This window comes from Mirounga angustirostris, unplaced genomic scaffold (assembly GCF_029215605.1).
Source record: "Mirounga angustirostris isolate CCGP_5_RB_7025 unplaced genomic scaffold, mMirAng1.0.hap1 SCAF_5, whole genome shotgun sequence".
Classification (NCBI taxonomy): Eukaryota; Metazoa; Chordata; class Mammalia; order Carnivora; family Phocidae; genus Mirounga; species Mirounga angustirostris.
In genome coordinates, this window is record NW_026991713.1 from 58,994,977 (window position 1) to 59,022,017 (window position 27,041).

The 27,041-nt window shown below is 42.5% G+C and overlaps 1 protein-coding gene across 6 annotated transcripts; it reads left to right on the forward strand.

The window, feature by feature from the left end:
• The first annotated feature begins 319 nt into the window (after window positions 1–319).
• Window positions 320–27,041, forward strand: TESPA1 (thymocyte expressed, positive selection associated 1). Of its 6 annotated transcripts, XM_045873261.3 has the most exons (11): window positions 320–480; window positions 2,221–2,313; window positions 9,537–9,751; window positions 10,057–10,131; window positions 10,702–10,744; window positions 16,649–16,698; window positions 17,275–17,328; window positions 18,084–18,120; window positions 18,365–18,463; window positions 20,275–20,483; window positions 22,135–27,041. In XM_045873261.3, the coding sequence occupies exons 3-11, from the start codon at window positions 9,589–9,591 to the stop codon at window positions 22,908–22,910; spliced, it is 1,506 nt and encodes a 501-aa protein (XP_045729217.1). In that variant the 5' UTR covers window positions 320–480; window positions 2,221–2,313; window positions 9,537–9,588; the 3' UTR covers window positions 22,911–27,041. The 6 variants fall into 6 exon arrangements, with proteins under 6 accessions (XP_045729217.1, XP_045729216.1, XP_045729219.1 ...); XM_045873260.3 differs by lacking the exon at window positions 2,221–2,313; XM_045873263.3 differs by lacking the exons at window positions 2,221–2,313; window positions 10,057–10,131.

Sequence of the window (27,041 nt, forward strand, 5' to 3'; positions counted from 1 at the left end):
TGAGTTAACTTTTAGACACCCCTCCTCCTGGGGACAGAAAGCTTTATCACAGTCATGAGATTCCAGTAACATGGTAGGAAGTCTCCTACACACGCATTGTTAAATGGGCTGTACCTTTCCCGTAACAGGAAAAGATCTCTTGTTTTACAAAGACCAAGGCAGCCCTCTGACAGGAAGGGCTCCTTAGTGGTGAGCTCAGTGACTGCCGATCTTTTGTTCTTCAGTCTCCTGAGCTAGAGCAAAGGATGTGGCTGAGGTAGGAGGCGGGGACTATGCATATGTGTGTGTGTGTGTGTGTGTTCTCATTTCCGCTTCCCCTTTCTGAGCTGGCAACAGCAGTTTAATGAGGACAGAGAGAAAGGTACAACATACAATATGATACTTTGTCACTGTCCTCACTCAGATCCCCATACCTGGGAAGGGCTTGGCCCCACTTTGCTAACCACTATGCCTCAAACTCTGCTCTCTACCCGTGGACAGGTGAGTATAATTTTCACCTTAATTTTAAGACTATACTGATTTGGGATGGTGCCGGGAGACAGGAGAAAACAGGCAGGAGTGAAATCAGGTTGCCAAGAAAAGGGAAAAATCAGGAGAAAATCTCCCACATCCCTGACTTCAATCCCTGACTGTGCCTCTCAGAACAAAAAGGACCCTTTACTTTTTTTTTTTTTTCCTTCTTCCTATTACGGGAGAGGTACTCTATATAGGATCACAAAACATGGGTTCTTTTGATGGTGTGAATTACTATTTAGGAATGTTTCACCTTTTTCATGTGGGAACTTCCTCTCTGTCTTGCTATGCTCCCTTGTGCTGTAACTTTGAAAGGTTCTCAAGGAGAAGTTTCTCACTTCACGGCAGATCCCATTCTAGTGCTCGTAACTGTGAACTAGTGGGAACACTTCGCCTCAATCAGTGCTGTTTTGTGTGGGTGTGACTACTCTCCTCCAAAGCTGCAGAAGAAAGCTGGCCAGGAGATAAGCTACAGCAAGATATGTTGGGAGGAGGCACGAGGAAGAAGTCACACAATTGGACAGTGCCAGGCCAATTTAACTGGAAGGCTCAAGAGGGATAACCACCTGTGGGGATTGCTTCTCAGGCTGTACATCTCAGAGATGGCTATAGGGATACGGTGACCACTTAATGACTTACATCATCGCAGGTGGGGGAGCGTCTGTGCCCCTCCAACATCCCTTGTCTTAGTGGCAGCCGAGCTGAGCATGTCACCACCTACATGACCTTTGGGGAAGGTAGAGGAGGGGAAAGATCCTCCACACTGGGGTTTTCCCAGGCCCCTGCTGTGCTGCTGAGCTTTCCAGTGGGTGGAGAAGAGGCGGGTGTCTGACACAGAACAGCAACAAGATAAAAGAGCCCCCCAGAAATGGTTTGATAAGATCATGAAGATTTATAAGTACTAGTGACTCTATCACAAATGGCTGCCTGTCTGGGCAAGGGGACTTTTTAGACAGTATGTGGCAGGTGCTGAGGTTATCAGGTTGGAGACTGGAGGCTTTCAGCTTGTGTGTCCAAGCTGCAGATTAACAGTTGTTAGGCTTGAGTGATTGGAGCTAAAAACCTGGTGTGATTCTCCTGTAACAGGAAGCATTACTAGGAGGAGTATAGGCCGGGTTTATTATCTCTCTCTACTAGAATATTATCAGAGATAACAAGCAGATGATACAACAAGAGGGATTGAAGGACATCTAACAAAAGAGTTCTTATTCACGGGCACCCCGGGGAGTTTAGAAACTCTTCACAGCCCTACTAATACTGTTTCTCATAACTTCCCCTGGTCCCCGAAAGGGGGATGGAGCCCTGGGATTAAGCATCACATAGTGGCCCTGGGAATCAACACACTCATTTTTAGTTCAGGGTTTCTAATAGAGAATGACTCGTATTCTAATGGAGTTTTGGAGAGGAAGTTTGGTCCCAGCTTAGATCATGACTCATGGGTCCACCCTGGGCTCCAGTAAGGGAAAAAGATCAGACACTTAATGGCCACTTGATAACTCGCAACTCTTCTGCTTTCCACCTAAAGGACAAAACCAAAGTGGGTATTCCAGTACCCACGGTACTTTGTACCCTACCCACACCCAAGCCCAATGCAGAAAGGCCTAAACCCAGATTCTAATAAGAAAGGGTGTAGACCATTGTGAAAGAAAAAGAGGGGAGAATTAAAATGAGCACCTGAGGGAAAGAGTTGCATTCCCATGCAAACAGGACTGAAGAATTGAAGACTTGGATTCACCGAACTAAGAAATCCACTCACCCTCACTCCTGTCTCCAGACCAAGCCATCTGCAAACCAGGGCAGGTAAACGGATGTTTCTTCATCCTGCTGTCTTTGTATCCCTTTCAGGTGAAAAAATTTAGTGTCTCCCAACACTGAGAGCACAGGATTACCCTTTTCCAAATGTATAACTTTAATGTTTCCCATGGAACTTTACGAGCCTTCCATAAAACTCATTCAAATGTGGAAGTGGGCATAGAGAAGAGAAGGATGGAGAACAAAAGAGGTTTTAGATGGTCTTCTTTCAGTATTTACTCAGCTGAAATTATTTATGGGAGAAAGAGGGTAAGAGAGGAGGGTAAACTAGTTACATTCATTCATTGGAATTTTTCTTCATATTATTTATCAAATAACATCCCCCTTTTTCCCTGAAATAGACTGACCTGCTACTTTAGACCATAGGAGGCTCAGAATGCTCAAATGCTATACTCAGGGGAATTTTCGTTCTGAAGGTCTTCTCAACTGCAGTGATATAGAAGAGAACTAGAAATTAGGAATGTATTTCCTGTCTGTGAAGGAATGTGAGAGCATATCACAGGTTGGGGGTGTGTGCTGAACAGGGTGCAGCCAACCTGGCTTGAGGTGGAGGTTGTCCTATCTACAGAGAAATGGCTGTCCTGGGATTTCCCACAGCCCTTTGCAATGGCGGTGATACGTGCCTATCTTGGCTGTAAATGCGGATAAGATGCAAAAGGTCTTATGGGCCCCATCATGGAAACTCTGTTTCCTTTTTCTCTCCTCCCACGCTTGTTTTCACTCTCAGTGCCAGTTTACATGCCCTGCTTACAGACAGAAGAGAGTATCAGAGGTCTGTCTGATACGTGTTCCTGGGAGGAGGCCCAGAGTGGAAACCAGAGTGGCATGAGGAAGGCAGTGTGATTTAAGGAAAAAGCATAGACCTGGGGCTCAGATCTTGTGAGTTTCAGTCCCATTTACAACCTTAATAGTCTATGTGATTTCAGATAAACTTCCCCCTCTCTCTTCCTCTCCCCCTCTCTCTCTTTGCACTCTTTCCACCCCCACCCCTTTCTCTTTTTCAAAATGACTGACCAGGATTAGATGATCTCTCCGATCCCTCTTGGCATAAAGTAAGAAGGAAGGAACTACTTACAGTTTATGTTTTATCTCTGCTCAACAGCAGAGTCCCTCCTTCCGCATCTGGATTTTACATCCACTACTCTATCCTGCTGCTCACTCCTTCTTCCTTCTTATTCCTGAAAGTGTTCTGACTTTAGTGAATGGTTTAGACTGAGGGAAAATTAACAATAATAATTGCTATCATTTATTAAGCCCTTCCTTTATATTTCAGGGACTTAATATCCATTATCTGATATTAGCCCCCAGTAGCCCAACAAGTTGTGTTATTACCTGTTTTACATATGAAGAAACTTAGGTTTAGAGGGGAAAGGTGATTTTACCAAGGTACATATGCATTAAGTAGATAGAACTGTGATTCCAAACAAGGCTAACTCTGATCCCAAGGCCCTTGCTCTTCCTACAGTTTTCCTTCTCAAGAGTTGGCCCTCCTTACTGGACCCCTTAAAAATATCCCCATGAGACACCTGTAAGCAGAGCTGATATTTGGCAGGTACAAATTGGTAGACCCATAATGATGGTTAAAATATTTCCATACCAGTTTATGATAAGTATCAATTGCCCCCAGCTCACTGAGTGCCCATGAGCAACCCGACAATCCCAGCTCTTCCCACAAGGTTCCCCAGACAGGCACCAGAAACTCAATGCCATATACCTATAGGACTCAGCTACAGGGCTGTGACTGCTGTCAACTCTGATTGGTCTGTGCTGCTCTATAACCGTCCTTAAATGTTCTGAATGGCACAAAAATCTGGAAGCAATGTGGAATCCCAGGCAGACTTTTCCTCTCAACTAGAACCTAGTTGGACCCTTGCTGCTGAACTGCTCTGTGAGCCCGACAAAGGCAAAATTGCTTCACATAATCTAGTTGGGAGTTAGGAAGGAAAACTATGCTAATAACCAAACAAAGCAACACTTCCTTCACTAAGATTATCATAAAGCCAAGAGTAAATTAATTTTGGTTTATGCTGCCTCTTCTATACGAGGCTATAAAGTGGAGAATTTATGTAGCATGTGAAATGGAGAATTTACTGAAATAGTTTCTCCTTTCTTTTTATCCCAAATTATATGTGCCACTGATACTTGGGTGGAGATATTAGGCTATTTTCTTGTTCTATAATTAATGGAAAGACCATACAACTAGAGTCAGACCAACCTGAGTTTAATTCTCAACACTGTAAGAGCCTAATTATATGAGCCTGGATAAGTCACATATGTCCCTGAGCTTCGCATAACAATAGTTAGCTCAAAGGTGATTGTCAGGATTAAGTGAAATAGTTTACAGGAAGGTTTTATGCATAAATATACAGTACTCTGTACATCCCAGTTGTTTTAGCACCTATCCCTTTGACTGGCCAGTGTTAATATATGCAGAATCTCTGACTACATCCCTTAGAACACAGACTGGAGGTATATGGTGTACTCAATGCAGTAATAACGACAGACCCATAAAGGTTTCCTCCTGCTACTACACTTGCTGCTTCTGCTGATGATTTGTGTTAGAAGATACTCCTTTCCAAGCTCGTAACTCCTGAATCTTCTTTTGTCTAACTTCGATCCTGTCAGCTGAAATTTCTGCTTTGAACTATAACATCCTCAAAACAAAGAGAATTCCCTCCTGCTCTATTTGTTGTAGTCAGATTCCAGAACATTGGCCACATTGTGCAGAAATATTTAGGGAGCGAACCTCTAGAGATATGTAGGAAAGAGGAAAGGACAAAGGGCTGGAAATGAGAGCAGAAGGGAAAATAAGGCTTTTAAAGAGTGATTCAGGCAAATAGCAATAGAATCAGTGTGGAGTTTTTTGGTTTGGGGGGTGGGCAGTTAGTAGGAAAAAATACCAGCAGCCTAGGACTTCCTTCCTCACAGGAGTTAGATTAAATATAATATCAAATACAATAGATTAAATACAATAAACCAGCATCACGAAAGATGGTTCTCAGATTCCAGAAGGAACTTCTGACCAAGGAGTGGAAACTTCAAATGGAAAAGTCTGAAAAAATATTTTTTAAATTTAAAGGATTTGATAGTTTAAGCTTTATAAAATTCAGTGTGACCCCTATGTTTCATCAACAAAAGATCAGCGTGACTATGCCCCAAGCCTCTTTTCTCTTCACTACAAAGTATAAAAATACATATACATTAGGATTTGAGACCCTGTGGAGAGTCGGGAGCCCCTGTCCCACAACATGTACTAAATGAGGATAATTTTTCAGCACCGGCATGATTCTCGCTCCTCTGCAGGTACAGCATCTGCTGAGCCCCTCCTGCTGCAGGTACCCTGCTGGGTCCTGAGATGGGGCTCGGGGGAGGGGTTACAAGGAAGGGGGCATGGTGACCAGACAGGTGACAGCTTCCCTCTTGCCGCATGTGGTGTGAGTATATGTGCTAGTTGTTAGAGATGGGGAAGAGAAGAGATGACTTGGATAGGCCTTCAAAGTGTAGACAGAATTTGTCTGGATAGAGGGGGAGGTGGATGAAACTGCATAAAGTAAAGGAAAAGTAGCGGGAATGTTCAAACAGTGCTGGAGCTCAGTGAGCAATGCCTAACAGAATCACACTCCTTTGGGCTCCTTCTGGGCCTCCCCCATTCAAGACTCAACACTTTCCTGAGTCCGTGGAAGTTGGAAGTGCAGGCACCTCAGAAATCAGTGTCGCTGTGGAAGGGACTCTGCCAAATGGGAAGTAATACCGGAGGCCACGGGACCATTTCCTAATGCTTCTGGGGAAAACCATGCAAAAACATTTTCTTTTCCAGGTATTATCCATACAGATATTTCAAACTCAACTAGAATAAATTCAGATGCATTGGTATTGAAGGCAAATTTGTACAACATTGACTCCTGCCAATTCATTTTCAAGAGGATGAAACTGCTGCCCAAGGAGGACACCTAACTGACTTGTTAGAGGTCAATGAATTGGACCAAAAGGTTAAAAGAATGCCCACATCTGGGGCACCTGGGTGGCTCAGTCGCTTGGGCGTTTGCTCAGGGTCATGATCCGGAGTCCCAGGATCGAGCCCAGCGTTGGGCTCCCTTCTTGGCAGGGAGTCTGCTTTTCCCTGTGACACTCCCCCTCTTGTGCTCTCTCTCTCTCAAATAAATAATTTTTTTAAAAATCTTTAAAAAAAACTCACATCTACTCTGATTCTTAGTCACTACTCTTTTTGCTGCTCCCAACTCTGTTGTACATATAGGTTTACGTGTTTGTATGACTCATCTGAAGGAATTATGTCCCGGCCCCCCTCTCTATTACAAGGAGCCCCAAGACCTTCAAAGGTGCCATCTGCATGCACCCATCCTGCATGCACCCATCCTGCAATTCTTTTTAAAGCTGTCACCGCTGATGGGCTTACCTGATATCATTTGCCGCTTCCTCCAGATTCCCACAAAGAATACCCAGTTTCTTATCTCTCAGCAACATAGCTTTCTCCTGCGATCTCTAACCAGACAGTTCTATTCCTCCCTCCCTCATAATATCACTGTGTTCATCTTGTTCCCATATAACGCCATGAACAGGTCTCTGTGGCAGAGATCAGGGGGAAATGAACTTGTTCAATTCCCTGGGCCCACGTCCAGTCTGCCACGTTTGAGATTAGCTTAGATGTGCCTTGCATCTTTTCTTTGACTTCATGAAGAAGGTTTGCTAAGAGCTGGGCTTTGAAAAGTGCAGTGTGTCAAAGGCTGAGGGACAGGAAGATGGAGAGGGAAAAGAACATGAGAAAAGCATAAGATTTAAAAGGAGATAAGCATTTTCAGGGGGCAAAGGGGAAATTAGCCTATATGCATGCAACGTATTTTCAAAGATGTAGGACGAATGTAGAATAGATTCATATCACAGAGGATGTCGAAACCCAAGTAGAGGTCTCTATCTAGCATCTCAATTAGCGAGATTCTGGAACTGCACTAAGCATTATGGGGGTTCAGCTATAAAACGGCACATTAAAATACCAGAAGCATCAAATTTTAGGGCATAATGTCCCAGTTGAGAAACTGAGACCAGAGAAAGGGATTGAATTTTCCAAGGTTATACCACTAGCAAGTGGCAGAGTAAAGAGCGGGAGTCACATCTTCCTTCTTTCCATCCTTCCTCCTTTCTTTCTTTCCTTCCTTCCTGCCCTCCTTCCTTTCTTCCTTCATTCCCCCTTTCATCTTCCCCCTTCCCTTCTTCCTTCCCTCCTTTCTTCCTGCCCTCCTGCCTTCCTTTTAAATTCCCCTCATTACCAAAAAAGTCCTTCTTTGTGAGCTGAAGAGTTCTTATGATTTAGATGAGGTCCATTTACTCTGGGAATTAAAGACCGTAGGCAAGTAGGCAAGTCAGCCTTTGACATTTTCTTTTCTGGACCAACTGACACCAACCTACTCAATATTTTGAAGGTGTAGAACTAGGTAAATAAACCCTGACCAAGGCTTTTTAGATTTCCTAAGTTCTTTCTAGTGGCAGTTTCATCCTCTTTTATCACCTCGCAAGAGCTCTGACTGAAGGGCAAGTTTTCTCTGAGTCCCCCCTTTGTGGTTTCCCTGTGTCACTAGCTGAATTTATTCATTTAATTGCCCTTAAAAGGCCCAGGCAGTGGACAAAGAGCCAGGTGCTCAGGGTTAACAACCTCTCTCCTTGGAGAAGACTGGGTGGTGGGCTGGACCCGAAGTGAAAGAATTTAGATGTATCATTCTTCTCTGGATATGTTTTGTCTCTAGCAAGCAGAGGCATCCAAAACAATTTTATTGCCCTAGGAAGGCACTTTAGGTTCAGGATGGTCCTTTCAAAAAACAGCTATTTTAGGGCCTCCATGGTTCCACGCCTCCCTAATGATTTTGTGTTGAAGTCTTTAAAGAATAGAAGTCTCTGGAAACTGGCACTCTTCTTATTTTTTTTCCTCTTGCTTTGCCTTACTGCAACAATTAAGAGCACAGCTATGAGAATGGAGCTGTTGACGGCAGCTCCGGGGAGCAGAGAGATGAGCCACTGAAGAGCACTGGTCAGGCTCCTCCGTGTCCACTGTAGCAGGCTGAGTGTGGCAGGCAAGGGAGAGGCAGGAGGATGGAGCATCAGCCAATGAATGTACATTAGCCTCAAGGCTTTTTAAGTCCTAGTCGGACAACTGAGATTTTCTTCCCCTCTTTCTTCCTCTTTGAATAAATGGCTAGTGCCATCAGAACGTATCTTTTGGAAGAACACAGAGATGTTGAGCAGACAGTGTTAAATGAAATATACATGGCATCAATGAACTGAGGAGCTAACTCCTAGCTATGGAGAAACCCACGTTGACAAATTAAAAAGGAATGACCCTGAGGGTCACGACTGTTCATTGAGTAAGGCAACGTCTCCCTGTTGTTTGTATTATGGGATTTTTTTTTCCCAAGAGAAATCTTACGTGGACCCCTGATATATAAAACAGGAAACAAAACAAAACAAACAACAGACTCAGAATGACAGTAGTTGGAGTGACATCCTGGCTGTGGCACCTTGGAGAAGTTGTCTAAAATTTGAGATCTGGGAATTCTTCATGTATCTTTATGAAGAACAAACTGAGTGAATTTTATCAATTGCTGATTTAAAGATATTCTAATTATAGTGGGAGAGTCTGAGAGACAACATTCTTAAGGATTTTTTTTTTTAAGATTTTTTTATTTATTTATTTGAGACAGAGAGAATGAGAGACAGAGAGCATGAGAGGGAGGAGGGTCAGAGGGAGAAGCAGACTCCCTGCCGAGCAGGGAGCCCGATGCGGGACTCGATCCCGGGACTCCAGGATCATGACCTGAGCCGAAGGCAGTCGCTTAACCGACTGAGCCACCCAGGTGCCCAACATTCTTAAGGATTAAAGAAAGCTGTTTTCTAAGGCAATATGCCAGTTGTTGTGAGAAGTAGCAATTCTTTAAGTTAGAAGAACTTTCTCAATGTCCCTTAAGTCATAAGATGTTTGAAGTTCCAAGATTCGCTGATTTGAAACACTTGCCCTGGTATCTGTCAGAGCATTGGGGGGAAGGGGTGCAGGGGTAGGGGGAGACAGAGGAAGGACTGGACAACTCCCCCCCCCCTTCCTGAATGGGCAGAGGGGTCATGCTCCTTCATTCAGAGCTGGGAAGATGTTGGGGCAGTCCTGGGGTAGTTTCTGAACAGAGGATGGAGGAGTTATCGCTGTATTTCAGCTCTCAGAGCAGCATTCCTGTGCCGGGAGACCCTGAAGTCTGAGCTGGGGCCATGGAGGGCTCTGTGCTGAGCCCCACATCCTGGGAGAAGCGGCGGGCCTGGCTCCGGCAGAGCCGCCACTGGCAGACCCAGGTCCTGGAGGAGGAGGCCGCGGCTGCCCTGCAAGATGTCTCAGATCCTGAGCCTGCCAGCCTGGATGATGTTTTCCAGGAAGGTAAGAGGCAGTTAGACAGCAGACAGCCTTGCACGGGGGAAAGGTACCAGCAGCCACAGGTCTGCAGAGTGTCTGCAGCGGGTCCCTTGTTGAGGCTGGGCCTTCAGGGAGGCTCATTTTGATGGGTTCAATGCATTTAAAGGAAGAAGAGTAAAGTAATAAAAAATATAAATTATGGGAGAGAGAGAGAGAGGCATAAGATTAGGAAAAATAAAGCACATTTTTGCATCATCCCAAGAAGCTGTCTATAAGGGCCTGAGGTCATGTTTCTCTTGAATGCTTTGGGGTGTTTTTATTTTGTTTAGGCAACAAAGTGATGCTCAGTTCGGATACCTGGACTCTGGCTGCAACTCTGCTGCTAGCAAGTGGTGTGACCTTTGGCAAGTCACTTACCCCATATTTGTCTAATGGAAGTGGTGGTACCTGAAGTCATAGTAATACTTTTCCTCCTTGCCTCTCAGAGTTTCTTTGAGGTTCGAATGAGACTACAAACATAAAAGTTAAAGAAAACAAAAACAAAAACAAAGCAAAAACAAGAAAACCCTCATATAAATAAACCCATTGTTGCTTATCTGGCAAAAAACAAAAGCACGAACCCAAGATTGTGATTTTGTTGTTGTTTTTTTTTTCTTTTTATTTATTTTTTATTTTATTTTAAGGAGAAAGATCCACCCCTGTTCCCAAACCTTGGGGAAAAGGGAGCAGTGGGCCTGTGATCCTGGGCATTTTCCAGGTTCTGGGAGGAAGGGGGCGGCAGGCAGAGAGAGAAGCAGCAGTCACTATTTTTATACATGGGTGTATTCCTCTCCTATCTTAAAGAAAAGTTTTATGGGGGGAAAAGTCTTAGGACGTGTCTCACATAAGGATACACTTGCGGAAGGAGGTGGGTTGCAGGGAGGAAGTCTGACCTCCTTCAGCTCTCATGGTGCTCTGACCTCTGACATTTCCAGGGAATCCAGTCAACAAGATTGAAGACTGGCTGCAGGATTGCGGGTAAGTGCTGGAAGGCCCTGGCAATGAATGTGGCAGATGTGTGGATACGCTTGCAGGCACTGACTCTTGGGAACTCAGAGACGGGGAAACGGGTTTGATTTGGGCCTAACGATTAGAAGTGAGGTTGAAATGGTGGGGGGTGGCAGGGGCAGATTATAAGGGTTTGGGGTGAGTGTTACCTGTAACTGGGCCTGGGCTGTAAATGAAGTTTACTCTGGGCTGAGACGAAATTAGGGTGGGGGTCTGGAAATCCAGTCTGGATGCGGTCGAAAGCCCAGAATGACGGAAATGCGCAGCTCTGGGGACTGTCTGGGCTGAGTTGCAGATCCCTATTCTTTCGCTTCTCCTTCAGACTGGAGTCTTACACTGTGTAACAAAAGAGGAGTTAGACACCTCATTGTTCTTATGATCACAGGAATTCATCACTGTGTTTATTTCTACTACAGAACACAGGATGATGGGCTAAAGGTTTAGCCCAGTTATTCAAAGCAGTGAAGAACGGGAGCAGGTACTTGAAGGCAAAATGCAGTATCTCCCTCCTCAGAAACACTAAAATAGGAGGCCCCACACCTCATCAGTACCATTTTAGGCTCAGTCTACCCAGACACAGAGGGAAAGCTTCTGTGCCCTATTTAAGCCTGATCATTTGTGTGATAATTCTGAGAATTTATAACTCCTGCCTGCTCCTTCTTTCCCCTCCAGGAATGTTCCAAACTTTATATAGCCTTTAATCTGAACTCATCCATTAACGCCATCCTTGCTTATTTGGTAGGAAATAAATAGCACTGAATGATCTAGGGCTGTTTATTTCAACTCTGCCCCAGAAGGTAATGCCAGGAAGGATTTATTCTGTGTTTTTGTGGGTTTGCAAAACATACTGCCCTTATTGTCCTGACCTGGTTCACAATTCATTGACTTCACAGTCCGTGAAGGGTCCTCAAAGTTCAGGAAGGGAAGGGATGGTGGTAATAGAAATGTTTGCACATTTTGGTGTGTCACAACTGTCCTAGGATTTGGAATGCCTCACCTGGTATCTACAGGAGAACCAGTCAGCTAATGTCTTTATGTCATTAACTACTCTTGAGTCAGTATACATCACTAATTGTTGACAGCGCATTTGCTGATGTCTGATTGTCTAAATGGCTTAGAAGGGGGCCAAGGAGTTTAAAATATGCTCCTTGACTTCAAACATACTACATTCTAGCTGAAAAGAATAAATTCACAGGAATATAAGATTGTAAACTCCAGAGATTACCTTTCCCCACCTATATTCCACAGAGATAAACCCAAAACTTGTGCTGAAAAAGTGGTCTGGTGAGTCAAAAGGCTCAAAGAGTTGAGCCTACCCTTGTGCTAACTATCCATGTAAGCACTTGTCAGAAAAAAACCAAAACTCCTTCTATCTCAGACTCCTCGCCAAAAGGTGGAGACTAGAATAATAATGTTTCAAAGTTTCTTGTGAGATTTAAATGAGATAACATGTGCGCAAGTGTTCTCTGCCCTGTAGTAAAACGTGAGCAGTGAGGTTTATAAAGGAGAGGCTTTGTGCTACTTTAAAATAGTTCTGCCTATAGACTTAGGATCTATCTGTCTAAATCTCGTTGTTTCTCAGAAAAGTATGTCCAGAAGTGATACACACCAACTCTATGATAGTGATTATCTCTGGGAAGGAAAAAAGTAGGAAGGAATGGGAGTAAAATGAAACTTTAGTTATATTTTTAATATTATATTTATATTTTTATTAACAGAGATCAGAAATGAACATGACAAAACATTTACATGTGTGAAAACAGGGTGGCAAGTGCAAGGGTGTCTATCACATTTTCTTTCCCTTTCTATGTGTTGAAAAAATGTTAATATTTACACTTTGAAAAGCGCACAGGAAAGTCTCTTAACACACATTTGTCTCTGCAGGGGGAATTTAGGTTCATAAAATAGTTTCCATTTTCTCTATTTTCTAATCCTCCCTATTATATATGTAATGCTTTTTAGTTATATGGGAAAATTAGAAAAATTAAAGGCTGATGATGGTTGATGGTAGCGAGAGAACAGTGGATTGTGATAATAGACGATGAAGAAGAGGGGGGAAAGGCATTCCAGATATGCCATTCTGAGTCACACAGTGTTCAGTTCTTAGGCTGTCAAGGCCACAGAGGAAGGAAGATGAACAAGGAACCTACATTCACTGGACATCTGTCCACTCTGTTGACAGGTGCCTGGGAAGCACTTTTCAAATTCTACTTCAAGACTGTATAGTTCCCATTTTCTTTCCAATGCCAAACAGACATCCTCCGGTAGCAAGACGGTTTTGTTTTCTGACAAGCTCTCCAAGAAAGCCCACCAACTTCCTGGGTGATTGAGAGTCAGTGTCTCTCAGTGTATTGAATCTAGTGGCAGACCATTCTGCTGCAGGTCAAGATCATGTATATCTTTACCTGTCCTTTTGCTTCTTCCTCTTAAGGCTCTCAGGGGAGGTTCTAGGACATGAATGTGTTGCTTGTGAATCATTGGAGGTAGGGTTAGGAGCCCCAAAATCTTCTGTGTGGACCTTAGCTTAAATCTCTGCAGGCAAAACCTATGGAAATTGCTGGAAGAACCTAAAAATAGTCACATCCTTCTCACAATCTGATCCTCCTTCCTACTTTTGTTTATGAATTGGGTATACAGGAGGAGTGGTACCTTGGCTCTTCTATTTCAGACTTGAAATGATGCTAAGGGATCTTTCAGTGGAAGACAGAGAGGGAGGAGCAGCTATAGATCTAGTCCCTAGCCATCAATTTTATGTCCTAAGCAATAACCTATGAGAGGCCTGGGACTTGGGCAATGGCTATGAAGTTTTAAATCAACTTCAGTTCGATCAGTAGATCCAGGCGCATGTCCATACTTCTGTGGTAGATTCCACACACACAGCCTACTGTACCAAGGCTCATCCTGGGCTGGTCCTCAAAGAATACGTATCTGCCTGCTAGGGCACAACTAGAGAAGAGAAATGTAGGAAGAACACCCAACAAAATTTGTATCTAGTGAATGGTACTGAGTTTTGTTTGGACAAACCAGAAATTTTATGAGAGGTTTTTTTTTTTAATTTCAGAAGGAAGCTTTCTTTTATTTTTTTAAAGATTTATTTATTTGAGAGAGAGGGAGAGCATGGGCGGGGGGAGGGGCTGAGGGAGAGGCAGAATCTCAAGCAAATCCCTCGCTGAGCACAGAGCTGGAAGCGGGGCTCAGTCTCACGACCCTTAGATCATGCCCTGAGCCGAAATCAAGAGTCAGACGCTTAACCGACTGAATCACCCAGGTGCCCCTATCAGTGGTATTTTTTTAATGTAAATTTTATTGAAGTATAACGTATGTATCAATAGCATTTTTCTTTTTAATACAACTGTAGTACAACTCAACAGGAGTTGAGGACTCTGAGGAGTTTCAGCTATGCTGGGTGAGTGGGTTCTAGAGATCTGTACAACATGGTACCTGTGGTTAACAGTGCAGTATTGTGCACTTCAAAATTGGTTGAGGGTAGCTCTCATGTTAAATGTTTTTACCTCAAGAAAAAAAAAAGTCAAAGAGAAGCAAGGAGATTCTGGGAGATGTTGGATATGTCTGTTACCTTAACTGGTAATGATACCATGGGTGTTTGCATATATCCAATCTCTTAACATGGTATACGTTCAATATGTACACTTCTTTGTATGTTATGCCTCAACAAAGCTGTTAAAATAATAGCCATGTAAGTTATACTGAAAGATAAAATACTTACTGAAAAATAAACAAAGCCCCATGAATTTTCTCAAAGAGAATACATACGCCCATGAAACTTGAAGCAGAACATTACCAGCATTCCAGAAGTCTCCTTCTGGAAGGTCTTCTTCCATTCACTACCCTGCTTCCAAGGGTAACCAGTAACCTGACTTATAACATCATAGAAAAATTTTGCACTTTTTAAACTTGCTATAAATGGAATCATACAATATGTGCTGTTGTATTTTTTTATTTTAATTTTTATTGAAGTATACTTGACTACAATATTTCATTAGTTTCAGATGTACAACATAGTGATTCAACAATTGTATACATTATGAAATGCTCACCATGATGGGTGTAGTCACTATCTGTTACCACACCAAGTTTTTACAATATTATTGACTAAAGTACCAATGCTGTACTTTTCATCCCCATGACTTATGTATTTTATAACTGGAAGTTAGTACCTCTTTCAATATGTAGTGTTTTATGTCTGTTTCTTTTACTCAGCATTATGTTTGTGATGTTCGTCCATGTTTTTGCATGCAGTGACAAGTCATTTTTTTTTATTGTTGTGAAGCAGTAAATTGTTTATTTATCATATAATTTATCCATTTTACAACAGAGATTTGGTGTCCCCCAGTTCTGGGTTATTATGAATATTATTTCTTTTGGTGAACAAATACAGACATTTCCATTGAGTGCAGACAGTGGAATACTAGTGTGTTTTAGTTGTAGTTACAATAACAGTCAGCTTTGGCCCTTGCATTAATGTGTAGCTGCAGCCAAGTGTTAAATACAAGAGTAAATCTCAGTATTCTAATAGTTGACTATGTAAGTTACGGTGGTTTTTTTGGAGTAACAGTAAATATAAATTTCTACTGATATTTGTAATGGTCTATAGACTAACATTTATGTTTGTGATATTATCTTAAAATACATTTTTATGTAATTATGTTAGGAAAAGCAGCCACATTTGTAGTTCTAGTTATATTATTAGAGTTACCCATTCTTAGTTAGCGTGAATATTGTTTCACGTTTTATAATGTACCTTGATGTACAGTTTTTTTTTTTCACGAAGACATAAAAATGCAGATTTTGGAAAACATGGTTGATTTTTCACTACTGAAAGGAAAGCATCAATAGAAGATGTCTACACATGCAGTGATTTATCTTGTAAAATTTAAACACAGCTTGATCTACAGATGTTCAATTAGTAAACCCATTGCTATTATTAAACATTTCATTGAGTGATTACATACGGAGATTACATTCAAAGCATCATGTGCAACTTCCCTTTTAAAAACTTTCAGGAAAATGAACTCTATAAAACCCATAACACATTAGTCCTTGAAGCAGACTTAGATAATGATCATAGCGAGGCATCCAAGTCCCCTGTGTAATATTTGAGAACAGAACAGCAGCCAGGAAGCAGGAATGCAAGCCAGGAGCTGTGGTTCCAGTTCACCACTTTCCATAGACTGCTTTACTCACCTTCTTTAGACACAGAATTTTTCCTTGTTTGTAAAACTGAGTTGTTTCTTGCCACCCTGTATGCTGATTTCGGTCTATTCCTCTTGTGGAGATGGTAAAAGTTTGATAAGACCCTATCTTAAAATGTAAAATTACAATCTGGAACCAAGATGCCGTTTCTGCTGCTTCCTGAGAGATATGATCATCAGCAAGAACCTGCTCAGAGAAAAGGAAGAAGGTGTGGGGAGCTAAGCTGACCTCCTAAAAGTTGAAAAATATCAGTATTTGTATCTGTGATGGCCCCAAGCCCCTGCTTATATAAATGTATTTCTCTGGTTTTGTTTCTATATTCTGTCTTTCCAATTTTACCAAGCACCTGTAGACTTGTTGCTCGCCAAGCTGACTGTGGACAGTGTGGTCAGTACAATGGCAGCCCACTCTTCGGTGCGTACACGTGTGCGAAAAACATGGTACGGAGCAGCACAAAATCCCATGCTCTCCAGTCCCACTTCCCCTGGCTACTTTGGTGAACTTGTCAAGGAACTACTCTTAGTTTGCTTCAACCTAGAAGCAATGAAATCCTGCTGAATCTCATTGGAAAATTGTGTGAACTTGTGGGACACATCTGAGGAAAAAGCCCCTTGGAAAATATAATTGTTTCCCACCTGTAAGATTATTTTTGGTCCTCAGATACTCTGAAGAAGGGTTTTTTGAGGAAACAGGACAGTCAAGCTACAATGGTGAGTACAGCTCTGTCCTTTCTTCTGTTGTTCTTCTACCTGGATAGTGACATGGCTCTGTGTGTGTGTGTTTATGTACACGCACGTGCATATGCAGGCATAAGAATGTTGACTGCCTTTTCACTGTCTGCAAAACACCTATTGGTGGTCACAAGGCAGTCCAGGAGATCCAGAAGATGGAGTAAACATTGCCTCAGAGCTGACAGGCTGACTAACGCTTAAAGACTATCTTCTGTTAGTGGTTGCTCAGCTAACAACCACTGCTATGGGAAAAGAGCTTTATAAGATGTGTGTGAGTACACACCCCAATGTGCTCACTATCTGACAGAGGATTGTGTCCACGACTATATGATATAGGGGACAGGTTAATTACAAGTGATTATGTCTTTCTAAATCAAAATATGAATGTGATTTCTGAGGTAGTACATGTAGAGCTGGGGGAAGTTCTGCAAATGTGATGTCTGACGTGATTACGTGGTTATAAATGTTCATATATACAGGGGTGTGTGTGTGTGTGTGTGTGTGTGTGTGTGTGAGCACAAGCCTATTCTCTGTGACCTTTGCCTTATTTGACAGGGTGCCTCAGCCATGGAACCAGCTTTGAAGATGACTTGACCCTAGGAGCAGAGGGTAAGTGGCACAGCTTTCTGACATTGGAATCAAGGAAGAGGCTAAACAGGAGATAAATTAAGGGTAGAATGAAAGGGAGAAACTGTAGAAAGAAGCAACCTGAGGTCTTACCAGTAGGGAAAGAGCAGTCTCGTTATGATCTAATGTAAAGCTCTTAAAGCTTCGTGTGCCCAGAAATACTTCCTCACCAGCCTGACATGACATCCACCAGTCCATTATTAGGGCTCTCATTTATCCCCTGGAAAGACAACACATAAAATCACCGTAACACTGGTTGCCCAGACATCTTTGAAGCTCTTGTCTGTATAGGAAACCCAAAGCAGCCTGAACACTGGGTGTAAGCAGGAGACCACACTGAAGGAGAGAAGACCTTGAATAAAGGATGGAGATATAGAAACCTAACAATGTCTCCTGGGTCCTGTGGAGACTCAAGCAGTGGGGCAGGAACACTAGCCTAGAGGGCTGAATGATGTTCTCTTCCTCGGGACAGAGAAACTCTTGCCTCAACACCAGTCATGGTGTATAAGTTCAGAGGCTCAGGACCCCTTGCTCCCTGCCATATCTGCCCCCCTGTCCTGGTCTATGTTTGATGAACTTTAGATACTCCCACAAAGAACAGAGTTCATGGGGTTCAGCTAGCCTGTAGTAGTGGCAGAGGGGAGTGAAGGGGGCGAAGTGTTACATTCAGAGAGGCAGCTTAGGTGATTTTCATTTTCCCTTCTAACGTTCTCTTCGCCTTTCTGTTCCTTGTCCAGCCACACTGTTGGCCACCAATGGCAAAGTCTTCTCCAGGTAAGTGTTAGGTTCACCCAGACTGAATGATGTCTTCTTCAGGAACTACTGAACTGGTGTAGGTATCAGAGACAGATGAAAAATAAAGAGCTCAAGAGTCACAAGAGAGAGTGAGATTTTCCAACCAGGAATGAGGCCCTAGACTGAGTTTTCCCAGTAGACGGTATGCCCAGCAGAACATGTCTTGGATCCAGGGTGCAGACTGCTTACAAGCTTAGGGTAACATCAACTCTGATCCCTGCAGGAGTTTCCTAGACCCATCCCGGCCCTGGCAGCTCCTCGATCTTGGCTGCAGCTTGGCTTCCAGCAGCATGACTGGTGGCACCAACAAGACTAGCTCAAGGTAGGTACTGGATTTGGCAGGGGTGTAAGGGTGGGGAAGAGGAGAGGCCCAAGAGAATGGAACCAAGAACCATTGTCCATTTTTTTCTGGGATATCTTACTGAAGGTTTTATACACTCACATACTGGAGAAGTATGACCATATTTGCTTCAAGAACACTGGGGGATGTGGAGGAATCTACTGCTCAGAGCTGGATGCTCTGTAAAATAGAGGTGACCTTGTACCCCAGCAGGTGTAGCATGGGGATCATCACAGTCCCTGGACTTACAATTAAGTGTTCAATCAACAATCAGTGAAGGTATTGATTGGTTGATGGAATGAAACAATAAAATATTAATTCACTAGGGCAATATTGTATCCCCTAATGCAGGCCAGGCATTACTATGTGGAATTGAAAAAGATGAAGCAAAGTGCTTGCCCCCAGGAGCTCAACAATCAAATACGGTGAACAAAAGGCACATGCAAATAACTTTAAAACAAGATGGAAAGTGATGAAAACTAATGTGGTATAATAGAAAGTATTTGGAATTCGGTGTCAAAGTTTGAATTTGAGACCCAGTCCTCGGATTTATTAGCCATGTAACTAACTATCTGTAGTGATTTGTCCTTACTGAGCCACAGCCCTGGCCACACCCCACTTCAATTATGTCAGAATCTCTGGAGATGAGACTCGATATCTGCATGTTTTTATTGAAATACACTTAACATACAAATGGAGATATAGAAACCTATTGTATTCATTCATTCATGAATTGTATTCATTTCAAGTGCACAACATAGTGATTCCACAATTGTATACATTATGCTGTGTTCACCACGATACGGGTAGTCACCATCTGTCACATACAATGTTATTACAGTAGTACTGACTATATCCCCTATCTTGCACTTCTCATCCCCATGACTTATTTCTGTGGAATGGGTAGTTATTGAGCTCTCATGTCACCCAGCTTGGTGGTACACAGATTTGGATGTAGATACATGTGAGTACCATACCGAGAGAGAGACAGAGAGAACTTGATCTGTAATGCAGGGCTTCTGTCCTGAAAATAGTGCTATGAAGGGGTCTACCTTTCAAAATCAGGTTTTGAACATACCTACACTGGTTAATTTTTACCCTCAGGGTAAGAATAAAAAGAATTTTGTGTTTCTTACACACTTTCTGCCTAGATGTCCCACACAACCATGAGGTGAAGCTGGGGAGCAAGCTGCAAAGCCCTTGGCAAAAGCCAGCCAAACCATAGTGTGTGCAGGTGGGAAATGACTGGTTAATAACATAACCACAAGATTTCTTTAAATCTAGAATGCTTTTGATTCTTCAGATCCCTCTCATAGCAAATTTTCATTCATATGTTATGATGTTTAAAGTACTGCGATAGGGGTACCTGGGTGGCTCAGTCAGTTAAATGTCTACCTCTGGCTCAGGTCATGATCCCGGGGTCCTGGGATCAAGCCCTGTGTCCCACTCCCTGCTCAGCAGGATGTCTGCTTCTCCCTCTACCTCTACCTCTCCCCCCGGCTCGTGCTCTCACTTGCTCTCTCTCTCTCTCAAATAAATAAATAAAATCTTTAAAAAATATATAAAGTACTGTGATAGAATCTAATTCAGTTTTTTAAACCAAGGCTGGATTGTCATTCCCATGTTTCAGACAGAAAATGTAGGTTCAAAGAAGTGAAAGTTTTTCTCAAAGTCAGAATGGAAGGTAGAGAAATGATCGGAAAGATAGCTCAGTCTCCTGACACGTTTCTTAAATACTCTGGATGACCCTGTAACTCAAAGTTGCCCCTATTTACCAAACTTCCTCTTTTCAGCATCTCTGAGATTCTGGACAAGGTGCAAGAAGATGCAGAGGATGTCCTCTTCAGTCTGGGCTTTGGCCAAGAGGACCACAAGGACACTTCGCGGATTCCTGCCCGATTTTTCACCACCCCGTCTCAGGCCAAAGGCATCGATTTCCAGCTTTTCCTGAAGGCCCAGGTGCAGAGGATAGAGATGGAGGACCCTTGCCTCATGCTGGCCAGTGAGTGTTCCCATGGATCTGCTCCACTTCTCTGCCATTCACGACAGGGATCAGTGGCTCCAGATCCTACTTTCTCTCAGTCAGTTTCACTCCACCCTTGTCTCCTGTGTCTATTTCCTGGCATGTTGTTTTCAGTGAAGATGGAGAACTTTGATGTATGTTTCTCCCTCTTAAAGAAATAGTCATCAAGAGACCTCATTTCATTATTGCTTTCTTAGGCCTTCTTTCCTTTAGCTGAATCAAATGAGAATAGTGTCTTTAAATTTTATCCCTGTTTTTATTTCTCAGTTGGAACAGTAGAATGTTCCCCATTTACAGCCACTGTATTTTTGTTTGTTGGTTTTTGTACAGCCACTGTATTAAAATCATTTCCTTTTAGGGCAATGTTCTCAAAGTTCTCAAAGTTAGATATGTTAAATTGTCCAGGGACTTTATAAAAATTCATATTCATAAGTTTTTTTTCCATAGAGGGAAAGGCTCAGGAGTATTTATTTTAAACAAGCACATGGGATTCTTATATATAACCCTTAGACCACATCCAGGGAAACAATTATTTAAGTTGTCCTGATTTCATACTAAAGAAAGATATGAGAGGATTTCTCTAGTTAGATGAGGCATAAAAGACTCTATTTGATTCTATACATTAGAATATGTTTCAAATTATATTCTCTACACCCCCAATATGATTGTATTTCAGATTCTTTGCATCAGATTCAACTTAAGATAAGCTTGATAAACCACGCTCCTGAGCTCTACCTGTTGCAACAAAGATTTTGAGTTGGAATATTTTCACAACATTAGATGATTCTTATGAACACTAAAATTAGAGTATAATTGATTGATTTTATTTTATGTGCCATAAACATAACTAGGTGTTAAATTCTGGAAGAACAGACTAGACAAGAGGAACATGATTCTTAAGCCTTTTGGAAGCTTACAGTTTAAGAGATGTATGGCTTATCACAGTGCTTTTCAAACATGGATGTCCGTATGAATTACCAAATGGTATTGTTAAAGTGCTTGAGATACAGTCTGAGATTCTACATTTATAACAAGTTCCCAAGCAGTGCCAATGCTTCTGGACTAGTGACCACATTTATGAAGCAAGGTCTAATTGAATGATAAAGTCGTGAGTGCGAGCTCCACATTGGGCATAGAGTTTACTTTAAAAAAAAAAATGACATAAAAATTTCTGTACCCTAATCCATTGGCTAGTAATTGCCATTTTTCCAATTTGTTGATACTCCCTTCTAGAACCCTGAAGTTTTGTTACTGTCTAAGAAAATGAGGTGGGTTTTGTCCTTTTTTCTGTCATGTTTGTCATCTAAAGCAAACAGTAATCGAAGCCATTGTTTAGAATATACTGACAGCAGAAAGGATATGTGAAACCAAGATAGAGAAAAGTTTCTTATCCCATATAGAATTAATTTTTGGACTGAAGGAAAATATCTATTCGGGATGGGAGTCAAGAAGTCAAGAAAATCAAGAAAGGGGGTCCTGGGTGTGAGAAATCTAAATGGGAGAAACACTGGTGGGGAAAATGGCATCTTCCTTCTGAATTTTGAGCCTTAGGAAGGCTATTGAAGGAAGACTTACAAGAGATAATTTGCTGATGCGCCCCAGATTCACCATCTTCAACCCTTGTGCCCAGGCAGGTTTAAGCAGGTGCAAACACTGGCGGTCACTGCTGATGCCTTCTTCTGTCTCTACTCCTATGTGTCTAAGACACCTGTCCAAAAGTTCACACCATCCCACATGTTCTGGAATTACAACCCAACTGATGTGCCATCCATCAGGATTCTGGCTCCAGAACCTGAACCTCACTCACCCAGAGAGCGCCTCCGGAAAGCCATCTCCAAGATGTGCCTGTATACAAGCCCCCGAGATCGGCTGTCACCATCCCATAATATCCCCAAAAGGAACAGTTTGGACCAAGTGGTGTGGGAAGTGATGGACAGAGTGAGAGGAGAGAAGCTGGTCTTCCAGCAAGACCCTGGATTTAGGCCAGGCTCAGAGGAAGATCCTGTGCCCCTCATCAGGGATGCAATGCTGCCCACTTCTTCTGGTCCATGTGCCCTTTACCCCAAAGAGGAAACACAGCAGGTGTTGTCCCCAATGCAAGCACCATCACCAACTCTGGATCCTAAACCAGAGGCAACCTGTTGCAGGCATTCTCTGCCCGGAGCAGATCTACAGTGGAGCACAGACCCTGCACAGGTAAAGAGAGAGCTGTGGGGTCTACAAGCCACCAATAAGGAAGTCCATTTGGCCAAGGACGAGACTTTCTGGAAAAGAAAGAGCAGAGCAAGAAAGAGCTTGTTTCAGAGGAATCCCATGAGCAGGACGGTTAAGTCATTGGAACTGTCCATCATCCAGCAGAGCCAAGAGCAACCAGCACTGCACCAATCTCTAACCCAGCAGCTGTAGGACACTTGTGACTTGGAGGAGGTGAGAGGGTTGGGGGCAAGAGAGAGGCTGGCAGAGAAAGGTTCTGGATTCTTGCCTTTCAGAAAAGGGAATCCAGGCTCTCTGTCCTCACCAGATATACCAATTCTTGAATTACATTCAGAAACCTTTGGGAACAGGTTAATAGAGAAGGAGAAAGATAAATGGGCTTGATTTCTTAAGATCATCCAGGTTTTCAGAGCTTTTCTAATTCCTCATCTGATCTGATCTTCACTGAAGTTCCTCATCAAGCATACCTCGCTCTATTATTTGTGGAATCCGCAACAGAGTACAAATAGAGGTTGGTTATACACTAAGCTAAACACTATTAAATAAAATATGCTCTCTTCTACCTTAATAAATATATAACCATAAAGACGTGGAAGTCCAGGTTCAAAGTTAATATTCTCAGATTCTTAGCACTTCTGTGCTAGAACATGGCAGTGTAGGCAGAGCCACTCCCCAGCTCTGGCCTAGCGCCTTCTCTTCCCATGCCCAGATCTGTCCTAAACCATTAGGGACATTGCACATAGATGTGTGAGCACCCAGCCTGCATATCCAAAAGCCACACACCCTCTACCCACAAAAATAGCCACCTACTGGTCATCACTCATGCCTGGGGCTGCATACACTAGTAGAGAGGTTGACCCTTTAAGACAACAGACACCAGGCAAAACCAGTGCAATTCCCTGAAGCAGACTTGGAGGGCATCTGAGCAGCATATTCGGGTATCCTATGTAACCAGAGCATGTTCTAGAAGGAGTAGTGCAGGATCCAGGTGGACACGTCCTGTCGGTCCACCAACTCTTCATCCTGTGCACTCTCAAGAACTCAAGACTCCTCTTGCCTGGGACTAGTGACAATACTAGGATCAAGTGCTGAGCTCCCTTGGGAAAGCTCTCAGATCCTTGCCACAGGAGAACCTGTGATGATTTGCAATATTGTTCGCATATATGTCACCTCTCATTGGACATAGCAGCTGCACCTCAACTCCTGCCTTCCTCACTACCGCATTCCTGCCACAAGAGAAGAAGCCGAGTCTCTCAAGTACACTCAGCCTCTTTCCCCTACGGCTACCTGCCATCCAACACCTCTATGCACTGGCTCTGAGTTCTGCTGGGATCTTGGTTACAGGTGCAAAGCCACAGTGAGGAGGAAGAGAGCTGCTGGCCCAACAGTCCCAGACACCCCCACCTGTATCAGACTTTTGCTGGCAAAGACTGGAGAAGTAAGTGGGTCTCTCTCTCTCCTTTCTTTCTCTCTCCCTCCTGCCCTCCCTCAGGCAGTGAGTCTCAAACCTGGCTACATGTTATAGTTACCCAGGAAGATTTTTTTTTTAAATACCCACAACAAAGGGTCTCACATCTTGTGATTCTGATTTCATTGATATGGCATGGAAATCAGTGCCTGATTTTTTGTTGTTGTTTTTAAGCTCCTCAGATGATTCTATTATGGCTGGTTAGATACTTCTCTAGATCAGTGGTTCTCAGACTTTAGCCTCACCTGGAGGGCTTGCTAAAATGCAAATATCTGGGCCCCAAATCCCAGAGTTTCTGATTGAGAAGCTCTGGGCAGGGCCCAAGAAGCTGCATTTCTAACAAATTCCCAAGTGATGCTGATGCTGCTGGTCTGGCAACCATCTGAGAACTGTTCTAGGGTTCTAGAAATGTATAACCTTACTATTCAAACTGTAGTCTGCAGGCCAGCAGCATTAGCATCACTTGGGATTTTGTTAGGAATGTGGAATCTCAGACCCCACCTCAGATTTAAGGTATCACAATTTTATCAAGATCCTAAGGTGATTTGTTTGCATGTTGAAATTTGAGAAGTGCACTGCTATAGTTGTTTTAACAGATGAGAACCAACCATAAAGAGCTTCATCCCGGCTCCTGCTCATAACTACATTCTAATCCGCCAACATCACCACATGGGGAAGACTCCAGGTATCTCACAGCCATGCTCCCTTAGGCTCTGAGTTCCTTCCTGCAGTGAGGACCTGACATCCATAGCTCTCCTTCTCTGACAAGGGAACTCACATAGGTGGTTACTGCAGCTGAAATGTCTTTCCTTTCAATATGAGTTTTGAGCATTAACTGTATCAGAGGTATCCCTTATACCTTTGAATGTTTTGGCTAAAGATCTGTTATTTAAACCGAGTATAAATGAGGCTCCTATACTTTTTACCACCTATCCCCTAGTACCACAGAGAAGATGGCATCAGGAATGAATAAATAAATAAATAAATAAATAAATAAATAAATAAATAAATATTATAAGATAGTAGAAATTGATATCCTTCTTGAATCAAGTCAATGAGTCTTACTTAGAGTTCCCTCTGTTTTGAACGTCTTAAGTTTATTGCACTTCCCGGCCCAATACTTATTTTGAGTCAATACTCTAAATTTGCAGTGTTAATTATCCAGCATCACAAAATCTTTACACTTCTAGCTCTTTTAATTTTAATTCTCTGTGATTTTAGGGCCCTAATCACTCTTCTTTCTCTCTTGCTCATTACTTTCATCTCCAGGAATATAAATTATATGTATACAGTAGTCACTCACAAAAGAGGTAAATATCAGAAGGCAGCAATATAATATATTGAATATATATATATATATATATATATATATATATATATATATATATTTGGGAAAAGTTTAGGATATGGAGTCAAATGACCTACACTATACTAATTCCATGATTTTGCAAAATTCACTTGACTTTAATTTTATCCTACATAATAGGAGATGTAGAGTTTCAACACCTTACAGGGAGTGTGTGAAGGTAATAAAACATATTAGAATAATAATGGATGTTGCTGCAGCTGGTGCTGATTTTAGAAAAGGTAATCATGGGCATAAAATATTTAGATCAGTGATTCTCAATCCTACAAGATTTTTTTGAATTGCTCTTTTCTGGACTCCAATCAATAGACTTAAATACAAATCTCTAAGGTTTGGACTTGGGCATCATTGTTTCGTCTTCTCTTAAAACTTTCATATTGCTGCATAAGAAGCCACCTAAAATGCAGTGGTATAAAGAAAAAGTTGTTTCTTTTTTGTCACTATTTTGTGGGTTTCCTGGAAGGTTCTTCTGCTTGTCTCACCTGGGCTCCCTTATGCAGCTGGTTTTGGCTATTTGACTGACCTGGACTGAAAGGTCAAAAATAGACTCCCCCGCATGTCTGGAACATTGGTGATGAGCGGCAGGGGGCGCCCTCTCCGTGTGTTGTCATTCCTTGGCAGTCTGGCTTGTCTTATGTGGATGTTCAGCAAAAACTGAAATTGCAATGCTTCCTTTTACGGATGTGTGGCAAGTTTCATAATGTGCCCCCTACCACATGACTGGTTAAATCAAGTCACAAGGCCAACCGAGATTCAAAGGGAAGGAAAACAGACTACATTTTAACAGAGTGGCAAGGTCACAGTGCAAAAAGCCATGTTGAATGGGAGGGTTGTTGTGCCATCTTTATAAACAGTCCATCGCATTGACTCCGGTGCACCATGAGGGTGAAGAATAACTGCTTTAATCAAAGGACTTTACCCTCGCATATTGAAGATGCGCTGAGGGTAAGCTTTCATGCTACAGCTCATTCAGACTCAGCCACAGCATCTGAATTTGAAAAGGAAATTAACTGGTAGGCTTATCAAATTAAAATAGAAAATGTGGAATATGTCCCTACAGTTTCTTTGCCAATAACCTAATTTATTCTAAAATGCAAAGCTTTGTCAAGTGTTATTTGTCCAGCAGATGTCAGCCTCGCACAAGAATATGCCAAGATACCCACCAAGGCAGGCTGGGTGCAGGACCTATCAGGTTATACTTTTCCGGGCAATACCTACAATATCCAAGAAGCCAGTTCCCCTCACACATCTGCCCTACCTTTGGCCAACTGTCAGTGTACAGAAAGATTAGAACTGAATTGCCAGGGAGAAAATATTGCTAGGAGCTATATATTTCAGATAAGGAACTAGATTCCATTTTCCTCCAGGGTTATGGGATCTCAGCACAGCACAAGAGATTGTGGTTAGAAATGGATCACTACATCAAAAATTAATGATGTATTGTATGGTGACTAACATAACATAATAAAATTAAATTAAAAAAAAGAAA